We start from the raw sequence: 17334 nt of genomic DNA on the forward strand, positions 1-17334 counted from the left end.
CATTCCATCTAAAGCCTTGATCCACCGTTATAACTGCTTCTCAACGCATTTCTGGTTCGTGAATGAAACCAATGGGAATTTTAATTTTTTAATATTCCTCGTGTTTGTAAGAATTTAGAATAAAGGTTTCTAATTATGAAAGAAGGAGTATAATTTTTTTTTAAATAACCAGTCCTTGTAAACAATGTAATTAATCCTTGATAGTATCGACTGATCTCTTTAACTACCATATCCTTGGTTTGAATCCGAGTAGGTCAGATTTTTTATTTTCTGTTTGCCATTTATTTTAAACACATTACTTTTGAATCTATATCAAAAGTCATAATAGCTCCACCAACATGATCATATGTGTTTCAAGTAGAGGAGGCAAAACAGGCCTGATTCTCTGGTCATATCCGTTTTACCCGCACTTTTTTATGAGGCACACTAAGATTTTAGACCCGTACTTTTTAATGTGTCTGATCCGTTCCTTTCCATTTTTATAAGCTTTTGTGGACACTGACATTAACATTTTTTTTTTGCATTTTTAGATTTTAAAGATCCTCGTCACTATTTTTTTGCTCGACAAGATAAAATTTAGGCTCACACTCTCAACTATGTCCGTCTCACCCTATTTTGCTACAAATTTTTGCGGGACAAACATGTCGATTTGCCACCCCTAATTTCAAAAGTTTTACTATTATCATTTAATAAATGAATATTTTAGAAATTTCTCAAATATATATTTCCAAAACCTCTACTCCTATTTTAAATAATTAGTTGGTTTTTCTAATAATATGTATGAGAAATACTTATTACTTATCTATAAATAAACCTAATTGATTAAAAATAAAGTAAAAAAAAAAAACACTCTTTAAGCAAAAAATTTAAATGATGATGACTATTGACTAATGACTTTATCCCATGGTCAAAAGAATGATTTATAGTCTAACATGTAGTAGACATATTAAAGAGGTTTGAATTTCACAAAATTAAAATTGATTAGTTAACATAAATGAAAAAATAAAATAAAAAATTAATAAAAATTCAAACTAAACAATACATTTCTTCTCATCATCATATCACTAACCATTAAAAATATTTACTATTGCTCAAAAAGTAAATATTTTCTCATATACAAAATATCATTTTTTACAATATTCTTTAAATATCCATTTTTTTCCAAACTCTTTTTTTTTTAAAAAAGAAAAAAAATGTTATCATATTCCTTATTAGGGTTTAATATAAGAAGAATGACATAAATAATAAGATTATATATATATATATATATATATATATATATATATATATATATATATATATATATATATATATATATATATATATATATATATATATATATATATATATATATATATATATATATATATATATATATATATATATGTCTGTCCATCTATGGTCATTTCACCTCACATCAGAACTGCTGTATGTATGCAGAGACTGGCAAAGCTTGTCCTGTTTTGGGCCATACCAATACATTAACAATTACCCTATTCTTCTTTATTTCTTCTTGTGATATTAATGTGATGCATAACATTTAACTCTACTTCACATCACTCACAGTCACAAATATTGAAACTCTCACTTTGTTTGCGTTTTTTTGAGGAATAGTAACAAAACTCACCAAACATTTTCTTTCTAGTTTTCATTCCATTTCCAGCTAAAGGAATTTGCATTGTATTTGTATCTCTCTCCCAACAGAAGAAATCTAAGGTATCATTCTCTTCATTTTCTTTAACTATTTATAGTTGTTTTTTGTTAGTACAACCCTATATTCATTCTCCATGCACTGTTCTCTCTTGTTATAGTTTTCTAGCTACAAGTTACAACAAGAAAAAGTTGAAAACCCTAATAAATCCACAGCAGAAGAAACGTATACTATAGGTAATCTTTTTCCACTTAAACTACTTCATTTGTAATCATCTGTTATGTATGTATATGTATATATGGAGCTTTTTTTTTTTTTTGTATTTTTTGTGAAATAATAACTACTTTTAGAATTTTTCATCTCTTTTAGATGTAAAAAAACTGAATTAAAATGTTAAAACTGCCTTCAAAGATTCTCTAGAAAATGTTTTAATAGTTGATCTTGTTTAAAAATGAATTTTTATTATGATAAACCAACACAATATAACACCAGTTTTTTGTTTATAAATAACAAAAAAAATAAACCTTTAAATTATTTAATATTAAAATTAATTTTTTTTATCATGCGAAAGATAGACCTTTGAAGAAAAATCATTTTTATTTGTTTTGTTTAATTTTTTGAAATTAATTGAAGTTTAACTAATCAAATGTTTATTTTTAATAAAAATTAAAAATTATTTGCTTATATTTTTAAAAATATTATTAATTTATAAAATAATTACTTATAAAAAGAAGTATGAAAGAGACACTATTTGTAACTATGTCTTAATAAAATGATTTTTACTATTATATACTAACCAAAAAACAAATTTATGCTTTTATAAAATCTCTAAAATTAATTTGTAAGATCTAGTTCAATAAAAAATGTTCATTTGAATCAACTTATTATTATTTTTTTTTAAATCTCTAAAATTAATTTATTTGTCCTAGTTCAACCTACAATGTTAATATTGTTAAGTTTCAATTTTTCATTGGTTTCCAAGATTTGAATACTTAATCTTCACTTTAGGTGTATTAGTTTACAATAATATTTGCAATTGAAATATGATTCACATTGTTATATAATCTAACAATCACTTATTTTTTAAATCTTAAATAAGGGACCCAAATCTCAAGATTCTCAAAGCTATAGGCAAATTCAATTCATCCATGGAATTGGTTTCTGAATCAACAAACCAAAATGGAAGTGAAAATGGTATCAAGAGTAACAGATATGAGTGCCAAAAGAGAAGAGATTGGAACACATTCTGCCAATACTTGAGAAACCATAGACCACCACTTTCTGCTTCCATGTGTAATGGATCACATGTTCTTGAGTTTCTTCACTACCTTGATCAATTTGGGAAGACCAAAGTTCATAATCCAAATTGTCCTTTCTTTGGAATGCCAACTCCTCCAGCTCCATGTCCTTGTCCTCTCCGTCAGGCGTGGGGAAGCCTCGACGCACTTATCGGTCGCCTTCGCGCGGCTTATGATCAAGCGGTTAATGGTGGGAATCATGTTAATCCATTTGGTGATGGTGCTGTTAGGTTTTATTTGCGCGATGTTCGTGATTTTCAGTCGAAGGCTCGAGGAGTTAGCTACCATAAGAAGAGGAAGAGACCTAATCGCAACATCGCCGCACCTCAATCATCATCGTAAATTTATCGTAAATTTAACGTATGAGGTTTTAAATTGCGGTTGCGATCTCAATTATTATGAAAATCATCTCTATGTTATATATAAATGAATGTTATATATAAATGATGCCACCAATGTTGTTGAAATTGTGGCTGAGATATTGAAGATTTTAAATTTTGTTATATTGCAATTTAAAATGATGCTATATGCAAGGTTAGTATTAAAAAAGATTGTTAAATAATGCTTATGTTTATTGTAGTGAAAGTATAATACACACTCGTGCTTCACTTCAAGCATTCACTTGAATATTTCTTTTATTAATTTGTTATGATTTAAAATTATTATAATTTGTGGCGGATAGAATAATATATATATTCTAATTGAGTTAAATGAATTTAAATTATTTATTTTGAGTTTAGTTTTTTTTATAATATTTATTTATATTAATGTATTAATATACTTAAATTATTTATATTTATAAATTAATAATTAAAAAATATATTTTAATTTATATGTAATGTTTTTTTATGGTGCAAGTCCATTGCATTGGGGAGAAGTTACAAAGTTGCTCATAAAGAAATGTTTTTTATATACACTGAAATATATTTTAGATTCGGTATATGTTAGGTGAAATTTAATATATCTACATTTTAATAATTTTTTGTTTAAGATAAATTAAAGAATCTATTCTTTTTTACATTTTCTGATAATCATTATGTATCTATAATTTCAAATTGTTTACTTATTTTTATAATTGTTTTTAATAATAAATATCTATATATGTTTTTTTATAATAACATTTATATATGATTTAGTTAGGGAATTATACATAAAAATAAAATGAAACGATGAAACATCATGATATTAATATTTCATAATTTTGTATAGATGTGATTTACTTAATAGAATTTTCAACTCAACATTTAGAATAATTCAATTCAACTTTTACTCAAAATTACTTAAATGTGAATATATTAATTATTAAAAATATAAATATATTAAATTTTATATGTGGTATATTGTTTGTTTTGGCTGATATGTTTTTTAGGAGGTTTTTCTTTCTTGGCATCCATGACATAAATAAATGAGTTATAGTTGATTGAGTATTATTGATGAAAGAAGAGTCCCACATTAAAATATGTTAAATAAAACTAAGGAGTCAAATATAATATATGATTGGTCAAATTGAGTTAGGTATATATCAATTGAATCCTATCCTATATATTAATGAATTAAAGGTGAATATTATGAAATGTGTAGAGCAAGACAAAATTGGGTTAGATTACCCCCTCCTATTCTATGCTATAGCTGCATGTACCTGCAGATGTACATGTCAAAAGTAATTTGATATGCCAAAATAACTTATGGAGTATATTAATTGACAATTAGAAGAAGTTATTATTTGCCTAACCCCTATAGCTAGATCAATTATAGTGGGCTTGTTTGTAATAAATCAATAAGTCATTTAAAACATGCGTGATATTTGGTCATCTTAGGTAAGAGAAGGACATTGTATTTAATTTTGAAAATTTCTTTGCCAACCTCCCAACTCTCTAGCCTACCTCTGGTGAAAAACCCAAACTATCCCTGACTTCGGAAGTTCATTTCCGAAATGCAAGAAAAAGGTGTTTTCGGAGATGCATCTCCGAAAGCGCCTTTTTTTTTGAAAAAATTGTCTTATTTCGGAAGTTCATTTCCGAAAACACCATTTCGGAAATGAACTTCCGAAATAATGCGCGTTCTGCAGATTTAACAAAACACTCCCCCTCCCCCATTCATTTACCCTAACTCAAATCAAAACACAACCCCTCTTCAAATTTTCTGCCAAAATCAAGTGTAAGATCAAAGAGCATTCCCAAGTCTTCTTCCAAACTCATCATCAAACACTAATTGGTAAGTTCTACATTGTTTTTTCAAGTTTTAGATCTATTTGAATAAACTCTAATAGGGTGTTTAGAAACTGAAAAAATCACATTAAGATAGGTTAGTACTGATATTAGGATGTTTAGTAGGCATAAAAGTAGTTTTGATTTAGGTTTTTTGGGTCTGCCATTGAAGGTTGCAGAAAAGCTCTGCGCAGGGGTGTTTCAGAAGTTCATTTTCGAAAACACCTCCATCCCAGTTTCGGAAATGAACTTCCGAACTGTATCAGAAGTGCATTTTTTTTTGTTTTTTCATTTGTCTCGCATATTAATCGATTTCGATTGTTTACAGGAACATGTCAGGCAACCAGCCAGCACGCATCAGACAGGGCAGGGAGTCCCAGACTGCGTCGGCTAGACGCGAGCGGGCGGCGGCGCAGCTGGCGTCGACCCAGGGACGGGGCCGGGGACGCCGTGTGCGCGTTCCACAGGACTTGGTGGAGAGTTCATCTGCTTCAAGCTCTAGGAGTAGGCTGGCTCGGGTATCTTCTACCGGGTGTCACATCCTCTTCTGAGACCCTACATTCCCGGCGCTCCTAGGCCAGCACACGAGGAGATCCTGGAGAACCAGCAGGCCGAGGATGATCACGCCATTGATCTCATGCCGATCTGCCAGCGGATATCGATGCTTGGGCGGGACGCGTTGGATCGAGGTATCGTGGAGCGGGGTGGTCCAAAGGCAGTCGCCGTGATGGAGATGATCGTCACTGATGCGGACCGTGCGGCGACATACAGGCGGCAGAGGAGGTCTCAGGGCGAGAGGTTTAGGCACACCCAGTAGTGGTCGGGTTTATATATTTTTTGTTATCGGATTGTATCTTTAGCACACTATTTTTATTTTTTTCGGTTTGTATATATTATTTTCATCGGATTAGTATTTTTTTTTGTTTATTTATCATATTAGTATTTTCAGTTTATCTATTGCTTATTTTATTTGGCGTTTACGTTTAATTAAAATGCGAGACTGTTTTAGATAAAACATAAAAAAAAACACAGTTTCTGCATAATTCGGAAATGAACTTCCGAAACCCCCCAAAATCTGAACAAAGGTGTTTTCGGAAGTTCATCTCCGAAGATACCCCCCATGAGGTGTTTTTGGAAGTTCATCTCCGAAGACACCCCCCATGAGGTGTTTTCGGAGATGCACTTCCGAATTAAGGAAATTTTTTTTAAAAAAAAAAGCGCTTCGGAAGTTCATTTTCGAAGCAGGGGTATTTTGGGATTTTCGCTGGGGGTGACCCCCATAGGGAGGTGGGTAAAGAAAAAATCTCAATTTTTAGTTCTTCCATAATATATATATATATATATATATATATATATATATATATATATATATATATATATATATATATATATATATATATATATATATAATAATCCAAATTATGAATATTTGTTTTTTTTAATATTTATGAACAAATATGATGATATAAATTGTATCTTTTAAAAAAAAAAATTAAGTGTGTTAAATATCATCTAACCATTATAAGTATTAAAGATGATTATAACATAACATATATGATGAATGAACACATATGATAAGACACATTAGTAATTTAAATGACATAAATTATTATAAATTTTTTTGTGAAGCAATATTATAGATGGAAATATTATTTAGTACTTCATTAACTATGAAAGTTAGTATTTATAATTGAGGTTTTAGATGTTCATTAAATATAAAAGTTAGTATCTGCATATGGAATTTTAGATCTCCATGGAATATAAAATTTAGTATTTATATATGGGGTCTTAGACCTCCATTAAAAATAAAAGTTAGTATATGCATATGGAGTTTTAGACTTCATTTAAATATAAAAGTTAATAGTTGCGTATAAGATTTTAGACCTTCATTAAATATAAAAGTTAATATTTACATATGGAGTTTTAGACCTCCATTGAATATAAAAGTGACTATCTATATATGGGGTTTTGTACCTCCACACAAAATTTATATAATAATAGTCACGCTTATTATAGAGTACTTGATAAGTTGTCAGTTTTCTATAATAAGGGGTAAAGCAACAATAACGATAATAGACACTTTAGTTATAAATCACTTGACAGATTACTAGTTTTCTATAACCTAGAAAAATAATAGTAATAATGACATTAAAATGATAAGTATAGAAGACGTGCCTAGTGTAGTAATAACTTCCGATATAAACGATCATGATGATGTTGAGAAAACCCAAATTTTGAATATTTCTTTGTTAATATTTGTGAACTAATATAATGATAAAAGTTACTAATCTAGTTAAATAATATCAAACTAAAAGAAAAGATAGAAGAAAGTAGAATGATATTACTTATGTCTTTCAAAGAAAATTAGTGTATTTACATGAACCAAATGAGAATATTTATACTACTGAAAATATAATTATTACACTAATGTACTAATTGGTATTACTATTTTAAGTTTGACATATTACACATCTATAATAATTGATATTACTATATTAAGTTTGACATTACGATAAATATTTCTTAATAATAATAAATAATTTCCTTATTTATTATAACAACCACCCTTTTAAATATCCATCACGGTGCTCGATTGAAGTCTTATCGAATGGAATTTTAAGGGAACATATGTTTCCTCGTTAAAAATTTTATTAGAAAAAATTTAATGGGATAAAAACCTTAATAAGGGAAAAAGAGTACAGTATTATGCTCCCCCTAAATAGAACATATTTAGTTCTTCTTCAAAGATCTCGGAGGTTCCGCATTCCAATATTTTGTACGTGTTTCTTAAAAACTGGTGTAGGGAGTGCCTTTGTGAAGAGATATGACATGTTGTCACTCGAACGAATATATTGAATATCGACCTCTTTTTCTTTCGAGTTCGTCTGTGAATGAGAAGAACTTTGGAGGGATATGCTTGGTTCTTTCACTTTTGATATAACCTTCTTTCAACTGGGTAACACATGTAGCATTGTCTTCATACAAAATTATTGAATTGTTATCAATTGGTAAACCATACTCTTCTTGGATATGTCGAGTTACCAGTTGTAACCATCCAAACTATTGGCTTGCTTTATGGAGGACAATTACTTCAACACTATTCGAAGAAGTTGCTACAAGTGTTTACTTTTGAGATCTACATGATATTGTAGTTTTACCATATGAAAATATATATCCAGTCTGTGATTTAGCATTATGTGAATTTGACAAATATCATACATTTGCATAACCAAACAAAACTAGTTTTGTATTATTAAAAAAAAAAAACAAATCAATGTCAGATTTAACTCGGAGATATTGAAATATATGCTTTATTTCTTTCCAATTTTTTTGGTAGAACATGAGCTGAATCTTGCTAGAAAATTCACTACAAAAGTTATATCAGGTCTTGTACAATTAGTAAGGTACACGAGTGTCCCAATAACACTGAGGTATGTTACTTCAGAGTCAATATCTTCTTCATTACCTTTCTTAAGTCTAAATGGATCATTTTCCATATTAATTGTTCTACCCATCATTGAAGTACTCAAAGAACTTGCTTTGTCCATGCTAAACTTTTTCAATACATTTTTGTATAATTTGATTGATGTACCAATATAGCATTTTTAGTATACTCAATTTGCAAAGCAAGGTAGAACCTGGTTTTTTCCAAACATTTCATTTCAAATTCTTTCTTTAAGTAATCTATTGCTTCCTTAATTTCTCTATTAGTTCCAATGATATTTAAATCATCAACATAGACATCAATTATTACAAAACCGAATATTACATTCCTAATAAAAATACAAGGGCAAATAGGGTTATTTTTATAGCATTCTTTAAGCAAATATTCACTTAACCTATTATACAACATGCGCCCGGATTATTTTAACCCATACAATGATCTTTACAACTTAATTGTACATATTTCTCTAGGTTTTGTTGTCTTGGGCATTTTAAGTCATTTTGGAATTTCCATGTATATCAATATCATGTAATATATACTAATAAAGTAGTAACAACATCCATAAGATACATATCAAGATTGTTAAATACTAATAAATCAATTAAATAATGAAAAGTAATGACATACATAACAGGATAATATGTTAACCTCATAATCAATTTCTGGTCTTTGGTAAAACCTTATGCAACAATATGAGCTTTGCATTTGACAATCTCATTTTTCTCATTTCGTTTTCTTACAAAGTCCCACTTATACCCAGCCGATTTCATATCTTTCGCTATAGCCACAATAGGACCAAATACTTTTCAACTTTTAAGAGAATTTAACTCAGTATCTATCGAATCCTTCAAATTTTCCCAATCATGTATATTTTGACATTCACTCATATTTTTCAGTTTGAGATTATCATTTTCATTCATAATTTCACATGCAATGGAGAATGAAAATATTTCATCTATACTCATACCTTTTGGGTTCCATAAAATTCTCGTATTAACATAATTCAATGAAATCTCGAGATCATTGTTGTTATAAATATCACTATTAATGATCTCATTATCATTATCTTGTGCTTCTTCAATTGTATGTTTTTCCGTCATTTATTTATTATTATCTACTGTCTTTTCAATATCACTTTCAATCATATTTACCTTTTCCGTTCTTTTTCTTTTTCAGGGATTTTTATCTTTGGATCTCATAGGTCGGCCATATTTCATCTAGCTACATCATCTAGATTCAAAATCTCAATCCGATATGGGACATTTATCGTTGGTACATGAGATTTTGTTACTCTTTTCAAATCAGTAAATGAATCTGGCAGTTGATTTGCTAAATCTTGTAATGTACTATTTTCTTTACATTTTCTTCCCAAGATTTATTACATGGGTTCAAATGTAATAAATAGGGTACATACCATGTTCTCTCATATTCCCAACCTCTTTTGAGGTCCCATCTTTGTTCTTTGTGGTGGAGATATTGGGACATATACTGCATAACTAAATATCTTTAAATGAAAAATATTTTGTTCCTTACCAATTTCAAGTTGATAAGGGGCATGTTTATGATCAGCACTTGGCCTTAGACAAATGAGTGTTGCAATAAATTGAAGATGTTTAATTAATTACTTAGCTAAACCATTTTGTGTATGTACATGAGGAAAATGATGTTCAATAGTAATTCCAATTGAAATGCAATAATTATTAAATGATTTAGATGTAAATTCACTGATATTCTCAAGTCCAATTTTCTTTATAGTATAATTCGGGAGTTGAGCTCTTAGCTAATTATTTGTGCAAGAAATTTTGCAAATGTCACATCACAACTTGATAGTAATCATGCATATGACCATCTACTAGATGCATCAAGTAATACCATAAAGTACCTAAATGGTCTTGGCGGTGGATGGATAGGTCCATAAATATATTGCCTTGAATTCTTTCAAGAAATGCAGGTGATTCTGTCTAAATTTTTCCTGGCGAATGCTTTGTTATTAGTTTGCCAAGAGAACAAGCTTCACATGGTTTATTTTCTTTTTTAAATTTTAAACCTTTAAATGGATGACCATGAGTACTTTCAGCTATTTTACGCATCATTGTTGAACCAAGTGACATAAACGGTCATGCCCAAAAGTCACAATTCTAAGATCTTCTTTTACTACTAAATTACATTCAATTTCATATATATATATATATATATATATATATATATATATATATATATATATATATATATATATATATATATATATATATATATATATATATATATATATATATATATATATATATATATATATATATATATAAGGAAATTTTGGTAGTTTTTCTAAAATTTTATTCTTTCCCAAAATATTAGCAGAAATATTAATTTATTTCATATTACCTTCAGTTTCAGTATCATATCTTTGACGATATATGTCACTAATACTCAACAAATAACTCTTTGATATTGAAGAGCAGAAAACATTGTTTAATGACAAACTTTGTCCCATTTGATAATACATTACAACAAATAACGTTTTTTATGACGAAGCTTTTACCTCCGCCAGAAAAAAATTGAGGTATTATGCCAAGACGCACCATGTTTTTTTTATTTATAAAAATAAAAACAATATATTCTCTCGGTTTTTAATAAAACCGAGGGGAAAAACAAACCAGGACACACTTTGAATCCCATTTAAGGTTGTTTATATTTTTTTTTGTTTATAAGTGAAAACTAAATGATCTAATCCTTCGGTTTTCTTACAAATTGAGGAATAACATAATCAGATTTGACTATAAAAGCACTCGCTAAATCGGTTTTACCTTAATCCTAACTTATATGTTGTCGTTGTCCTAAACTAATACGCTTCATTCTTTGGGATGGATTGCAAGACAAAAAAATCTTCAATGTCCTTCTAACTTTGAACAAAACATTTTTCTGCTCTTGCAATCTATCTCACATAATAATGTTGATATTGTATTTTTGGAACACCTCTCTATTAAAGAATGTTGGAAAAGTTCCCTATGATAGATTTTGCAAGTACAAAAGATATTCTAGCTTTCAGGTTAAACAAAGATGTTTGTTCAACCTTTTAAGAGATATATGCAACAAAATTTGGAAATGTAGCGATGATGATGATGATGATGATGAATCTGAATTTTTTTAATATTCTGTGTAAACAATGTAATGTTTAAAAAATAGATATTATTCACCTCGGTGTTATTCTAAAAATATGTATCCAACAAGATATGAATTAGAGCAAAGATGTGTTGTTCTCCAAGAACAACATCTACTATGATAACACTATATTTGTTGTAATAATATAATTTAATATTATGTGTAAACAATGTAATATAAAAAAAAGTATATACACATTTTACCTTAGTTTTTGTTAGAAATCAAGAGAATAATTTTAGCGTGACAATTGGGAATATTGATCATTGTCCTTTAACAAATTTGTGTCGTCCATTTCATGAGTATCAACGCTCAAGACACTTTTATTAGTGATTCGGGTGAAACATAACAGACATACATTATAAAAGCATTCTCATTATCAATAATTCCTAATTAAACATATAACATGAAAAAATTGAAGCATAAAAAACTCGGTAAGGTTATCTACGATGGATTGCAAGAGTAGAAAATAAATTGTGTTTAAGGTTTGTGTTCTTCAATAATAAATTATTTACGGTGTTCTTCAATAATCATATATTTTTTCATTTAACTAATTTTTTTCTTATTTTACATCAGAAACAAATAAATGCGAAAGGAATCTAGAATATATTGCATCCAACATTTTATCTTCCCCGATATTTCAATAAAACGAGGATCTAAAATTGGTCTTTGCCAACAGTGATGATGATGAATTAGATTCAAAATTTGTTATATATATATATTTACAAAAATATTCTGTGTAAACAATGTAATATTATGGATAAATAATTTATAAATATTATGTAGTTTGTAATGAATTAAAAAAATATCAATCTTACCCCTCGGTGTTAAACAACTAATTTATAAATATTTTGTAATTTAATAACCCAAGAGGTTTCATGCGCTACTTTTGAAAATATTAAAAGTGTAGAAGTTGGGATTTGAAGCCATGTCAATAGAATGGGTATGCCCAGCATAAGAGAAGATAAAATCCACCCCGGGGAGGTTTGATCCGCTCCCTATGCCTAATGGCCAGCTACTTCAGCATTTGCTTAAACGATCATTGGTGGAGCTACAACCAATTGGCCTTCTTTTTAGTTCATGTTCTCCCAATTCTGACGAGAATGTCCAATGTGAATATCACCCAAGTTTACAGGAGCATACACTGGAAAATTATTGGGCTTTCAAACACAAAGTCCAAGACTTGATCGAAGACAAGAAGTTGACTTTTGAAAGAGGAATCCTCTTTGTGAACGGTCACCCCTACTTTGACAAGTGCAAAAAATGTCAAGCAGCATCTCTTATTTCCACTTGTAATTTCATTGTTGCTAAGTTGTTTGTTTCTTAAGTTGTACTCTTTGATCAGTAATTTTAATAAAATGAGCCTGCATCTTTTTTCCATTCATATTCACTCTTTCTTATGCCATCACTTATCACAGATATCAATACTTTTCATTTCACTTTTAACAAGCTTTGAGAGAGAATGATGATAACAAAATTACTCAAATTTTTTGAAGTGTGCTTTAATAGTAAGACTTGGTTGACGATGTAAGGTATTTTTCACTTTCCAAACACTAGAGAAATAAGAAGTTAATTCATAGTCAACCCCTTCAAGCCTGAAGTTGGTGTTCTTTCTATTTTTCTTAAAACCTTTAATCTGAACCATGTGCAGGGTAGATTTCAATTAATTCAATAATGTATCCTAATGCAAGAGAATCAATCTATCTAACCATCTAAGAGGTTTAAGCATATCATCTTCTTTGTGCATATTATCCATCTGTCATCGAGGAAGAAGTGAAAAGATAAAACTCACAATAGTAAACATGAAAGTCACAACCTTCATGAATCAAAAGAAAAATCTCAAGAATTATTCCAAAAAGAGCTTGCTAAGTCAAACGAAAATAGTTAACAAAAAACCTGAAAAAGCTAATTCAGCGCATCCCAGTGGACCGCAAATTCAAAAGAATCGGTCCATGCAAAAATAGGGATTAAAATTTTGGCATATGCTATACATGTCACTGCTGATGTCTCAATATCAGAACATGATGTCAAGATGGATGTTACAACATTTGCGAACAGACACAATAGAACATAACATAACTAATCAGACTATAATTATGTAGACATGAGATACAAAATGATAAACATCACAGATACATGTTAAGACAGATGTCTCAACATAAATCACAATGTCAGGACAGATGTCTTGAGATCATCTGCTGACAGATCACACATTTACCAAAGAAAAAATCATGCAGAACAGTGAATAACACAATCAATTGTTAACCCAGTTCGGTGCAATATCACTTACTCTGGGAGATACCAAGCCATGAAGGAAATCCACTATAATAGTATTAGTTCAAAGCCTAAACAGTCCCTGTTTACAAGTTTTCTGCTAATCACTACCTCGTGCAATTTCTACCAAGAAATCAATATTTAGATATGAGAAATCCCATCTCACTTCCAATCACCACAGTGATGTACCTGCAGCCACAAACCTTGTGACTGAAATCAAAAGAACCCAATAGAAAGATTACACTTTCAAATATACAATAATTAATTTTGCTTAAAAGCTTCAACCAAGAACAATACTCAACTCTTTCCTTAAAAGCTTTAAGAGTGAGAACAATAACTTGACAAACAGTTAAATAACAACCAGTCTACCACATGGTATCAAAAGATACATGGGTGACTTAAAACACAAGAGACTCTCAAAACCTAAGACTTCTAACCTTCCCCTGATTTTACAATTGTAAAAGACTTAGTTACATTAGGTCTAGGGCTCTCTTTAAATACTCTTCACCAGTCCATGGGATTCGAAACATTTACCCAAATATTACTTGATCCACAAGCTGAGAGGTGCAACATATATGCAGAGAAATCTTTTTGAATCTTGGAACAAATCTTCAAGTTTCTTAAATTGTCTCAATGTCCAATTTTAGAAATTTTAATTGTGTTACAAATTTGATTCAATAGTTCCAAATTAAATCTTTTTGAACTGCGCAAATCATTTAGATATATCTGAAAGAAATATCACAAAATCAAATCAAATTTGTCAAGATTTAAAACAACATATCTTAATTTAAAACAGCCTATCTGTCGGAATATCTGTCTTCGATGCAACCTTCTCATTATGTTGTACCAACTTGATAAAAATGTTATGACATCTTGCTCAACATCTGTTATGAACCACGTTTTAGAAAAATTGTTTCCAATCCTAAAACCATGGTGCTAACAATTTCCCCCTTTGGCAAATCTTGGCTAAAACAACCAAATCACAAATAATTATGGAGGTAGGAATAAAACCACAAACATACAAAACACAAGCTTCATGAAAACGTATACACTTTGTAAATTCTGTAATCATTACATCATCATTTTCAATACATTAACACAACTCAATAGCTTGTACAATCAGAAAGTTTCTTTAACACAGCTTAATAGTTTGTACAATCATACGGTTTCATATATCAGGGATAACATGATGTTTCAGATCTATCCAAGAATACTCTTCCTGACTCACAGAACCAATTCTTGTCACAGAGAACTAATTCTCCCCCTCAAGTGGAAGAATAAACTTTTCCCGGAGCATAATAAAACCAACCTGAACTAAGACTTGAACTATCCAAGTTCACTATATTAGAAGATCATGCAGCAGAAGTAGCAGACATAACTCAGAGCACACTAGCCAAGGTTCTCCATAAACCTCAACATTCAGGATGTTAGAATATCTGGTAGAACATCATGCACACATCACCAGAAACAAAAGTAGCAGCAGCACCAACAGTAGCAGTAACACCAATTAGCACTAAGCATGACAGACAATCATGCCCCCTTAAATAGTTGCATACACCAAACAACCACAGTAGACTCTTCTATTTAACATGTCAAAACATGTGACATGCAACACTCTTTACTTCTAAAAAATTAAAATACTAAACCTACTTATAATTACTAACACACTATACTCCCCCTTTTTAGCCAAAAATTGACAAAAATAGAGTGAGTGTACAAAGACACTATAACCATACTAGAAAACAAAAACAAAAACAAAATATTTTTTGTATTTTTTTATTTGACGAAAAACAAATAAAACTACTCAATCCTTCCACCTGAGTCCTTGAAGTTGACCCAATCGTCATCAACATCTAAGTCAGAGTCATGAAAATGATTTTTCTTGAATGATTTTATCTTTGACACAAATTTCTTCCTTGTTATTGATGTCTCAGTAGATGTTCCAACATTGGACACAATCTTCTATAGATTATTGGACACAAATTTCTTCCTTATTACTGATGTTCCAACATTGTTACTTATATTTATTTCTGTTATTATCTTCTTATCTTATTTAATTAAAAATATATAATTTATAAAATTTATATAATTATAAACCTCAAGGCACTCTATGACAATGGTGACAAATAGGTAGATTCGCTTAGTTTAAACTCATAATGTTAAAGTTCATGAAAAACGAATTGGGCAACGGGTATAATATAATGTGGAGTTTAAAACTTTAGTCCGATCTAATAGGGCAAAGTGGAGTAGGTCTGACACTACATCTTTTAAATCTAAAAATATAAAATTTAAATTAATATATATGTTCGTAAAAAGTCGAAAAAACAAAGAGAAACAAGACGCAGTGATAAAATAGACATTCTTCTCTATCGTAGTATGTTGCACATGTCAAATATTAGTTAAGAAATTATAAGTTCATTTTTAAGTTGAAACAAACATAGATTTCAAAAGTTAGTTCTGACTCTGGATTTTTGTTTGGCTCTAGATCATACTCCTATCATATATTATATGATATGAAATGACCATCGTACAAGCATCCCGTAATCCACGGTTAGCCTTTCAAATGCTATGCAAAACAGTGTATACAAGGACTATGAGGTTCCCTTCCTTTCTGTGCTTCAACTCCACATTTGTACTACCTGTCGGCAGAGCTGATACCACCTTGATCATCGAGCCTACTTCCAATCTAGCTGACATATTTGTAATTTGGAACTATACAAATCAAATAAGATCTTCAACCAGAAACAAATTTTATCTATGGTCCAACAATTATCTCCCCTCTCCTACAAATTATAAGAGATGATCACTATCGTTGTATCAATAGGTTATGGGAGATCGAAGAAGAGAGAGTAATGTGAAAATAATTGTATATTCATAAGAATAAGTGTGTGTTATTATTCACATCACCACATACTTATTTATAGGCAGTTAACATAATTAACTTGTTAGTCGAATACATGCTAACACATTTCCACCGCATGTGATATTGAAAAGAGTAAATATGAAATATCACATACAAAGCAGTTAACATATAGGCACTAAAGTATCACATAATGAGATTTATGAAAGTTGATGATATAATAAAATTGAACGTTAAAGAGAAATTAAGGAAGATTGTCTATTAAAAAACAATTGATTTGAAACTATCGTCGAAACCGGTTAAAATAAAGAGTTCCTCTAAAAAGGTTAAACCGTAAGAAAGTGACAACTCCGCGAGAGGGTTTCCTTCAAATTTTGAACACGATGGCTCACACTTTCCGGATTCTTCGACTCCAAAATCTCAAAAGAGTATTTTCAAGGGTG

The 17334-nt window shown here is 29.9% G+C and overlaps 1 protein-coding gene across 1 annotated transcript; it reads left to right on the top strand.

Moving 5' to 3' along the window:
• Positions 1 to 1431: 1431 nt before the first annotated feature.
• Positions 1432 to 3363, top strand: LOC131612881 (protein LIGHT-DEPENDENT SHORT HYPOCOTYLS 1-like). Its single transcript, XM_058884627.1, has 3 exons — positions 1432 to 1716; positions 1812 to 1887; positions 2751 to 3363. Exon 3 carries the CDS (start codon positions 2800 to 2802, stop codon positions 3289 to 3291), a length of 492 nt encoding a protein of 163 aa, XP_058740610.1. The 5' UTR covers positions 1432 to 1716; positions 1812 to 1887; positions 2751 to 2799; the 3' UTR covers positions 3292 to 3363.
• The last annotated feature ends 13971 nt before the right edge of the window (positions 3364 to 17334 follow it).

The sequence above is a fragment of the Vicia villosa genome, linkage group LG6 (assembly GCF_029867415.1).
Source record: "Vicia villosa cultivar HV-30 ecotype Madison, WI linkage group LG6, Vvil1.0, whole genome shotgun sequence".
Lineage (NCBI taxonomy): Eukaryota > Viridiplantae > Streptophyta > Magnoliopsida > Fabales > Fabaceae > Vicia > Vicia villosa.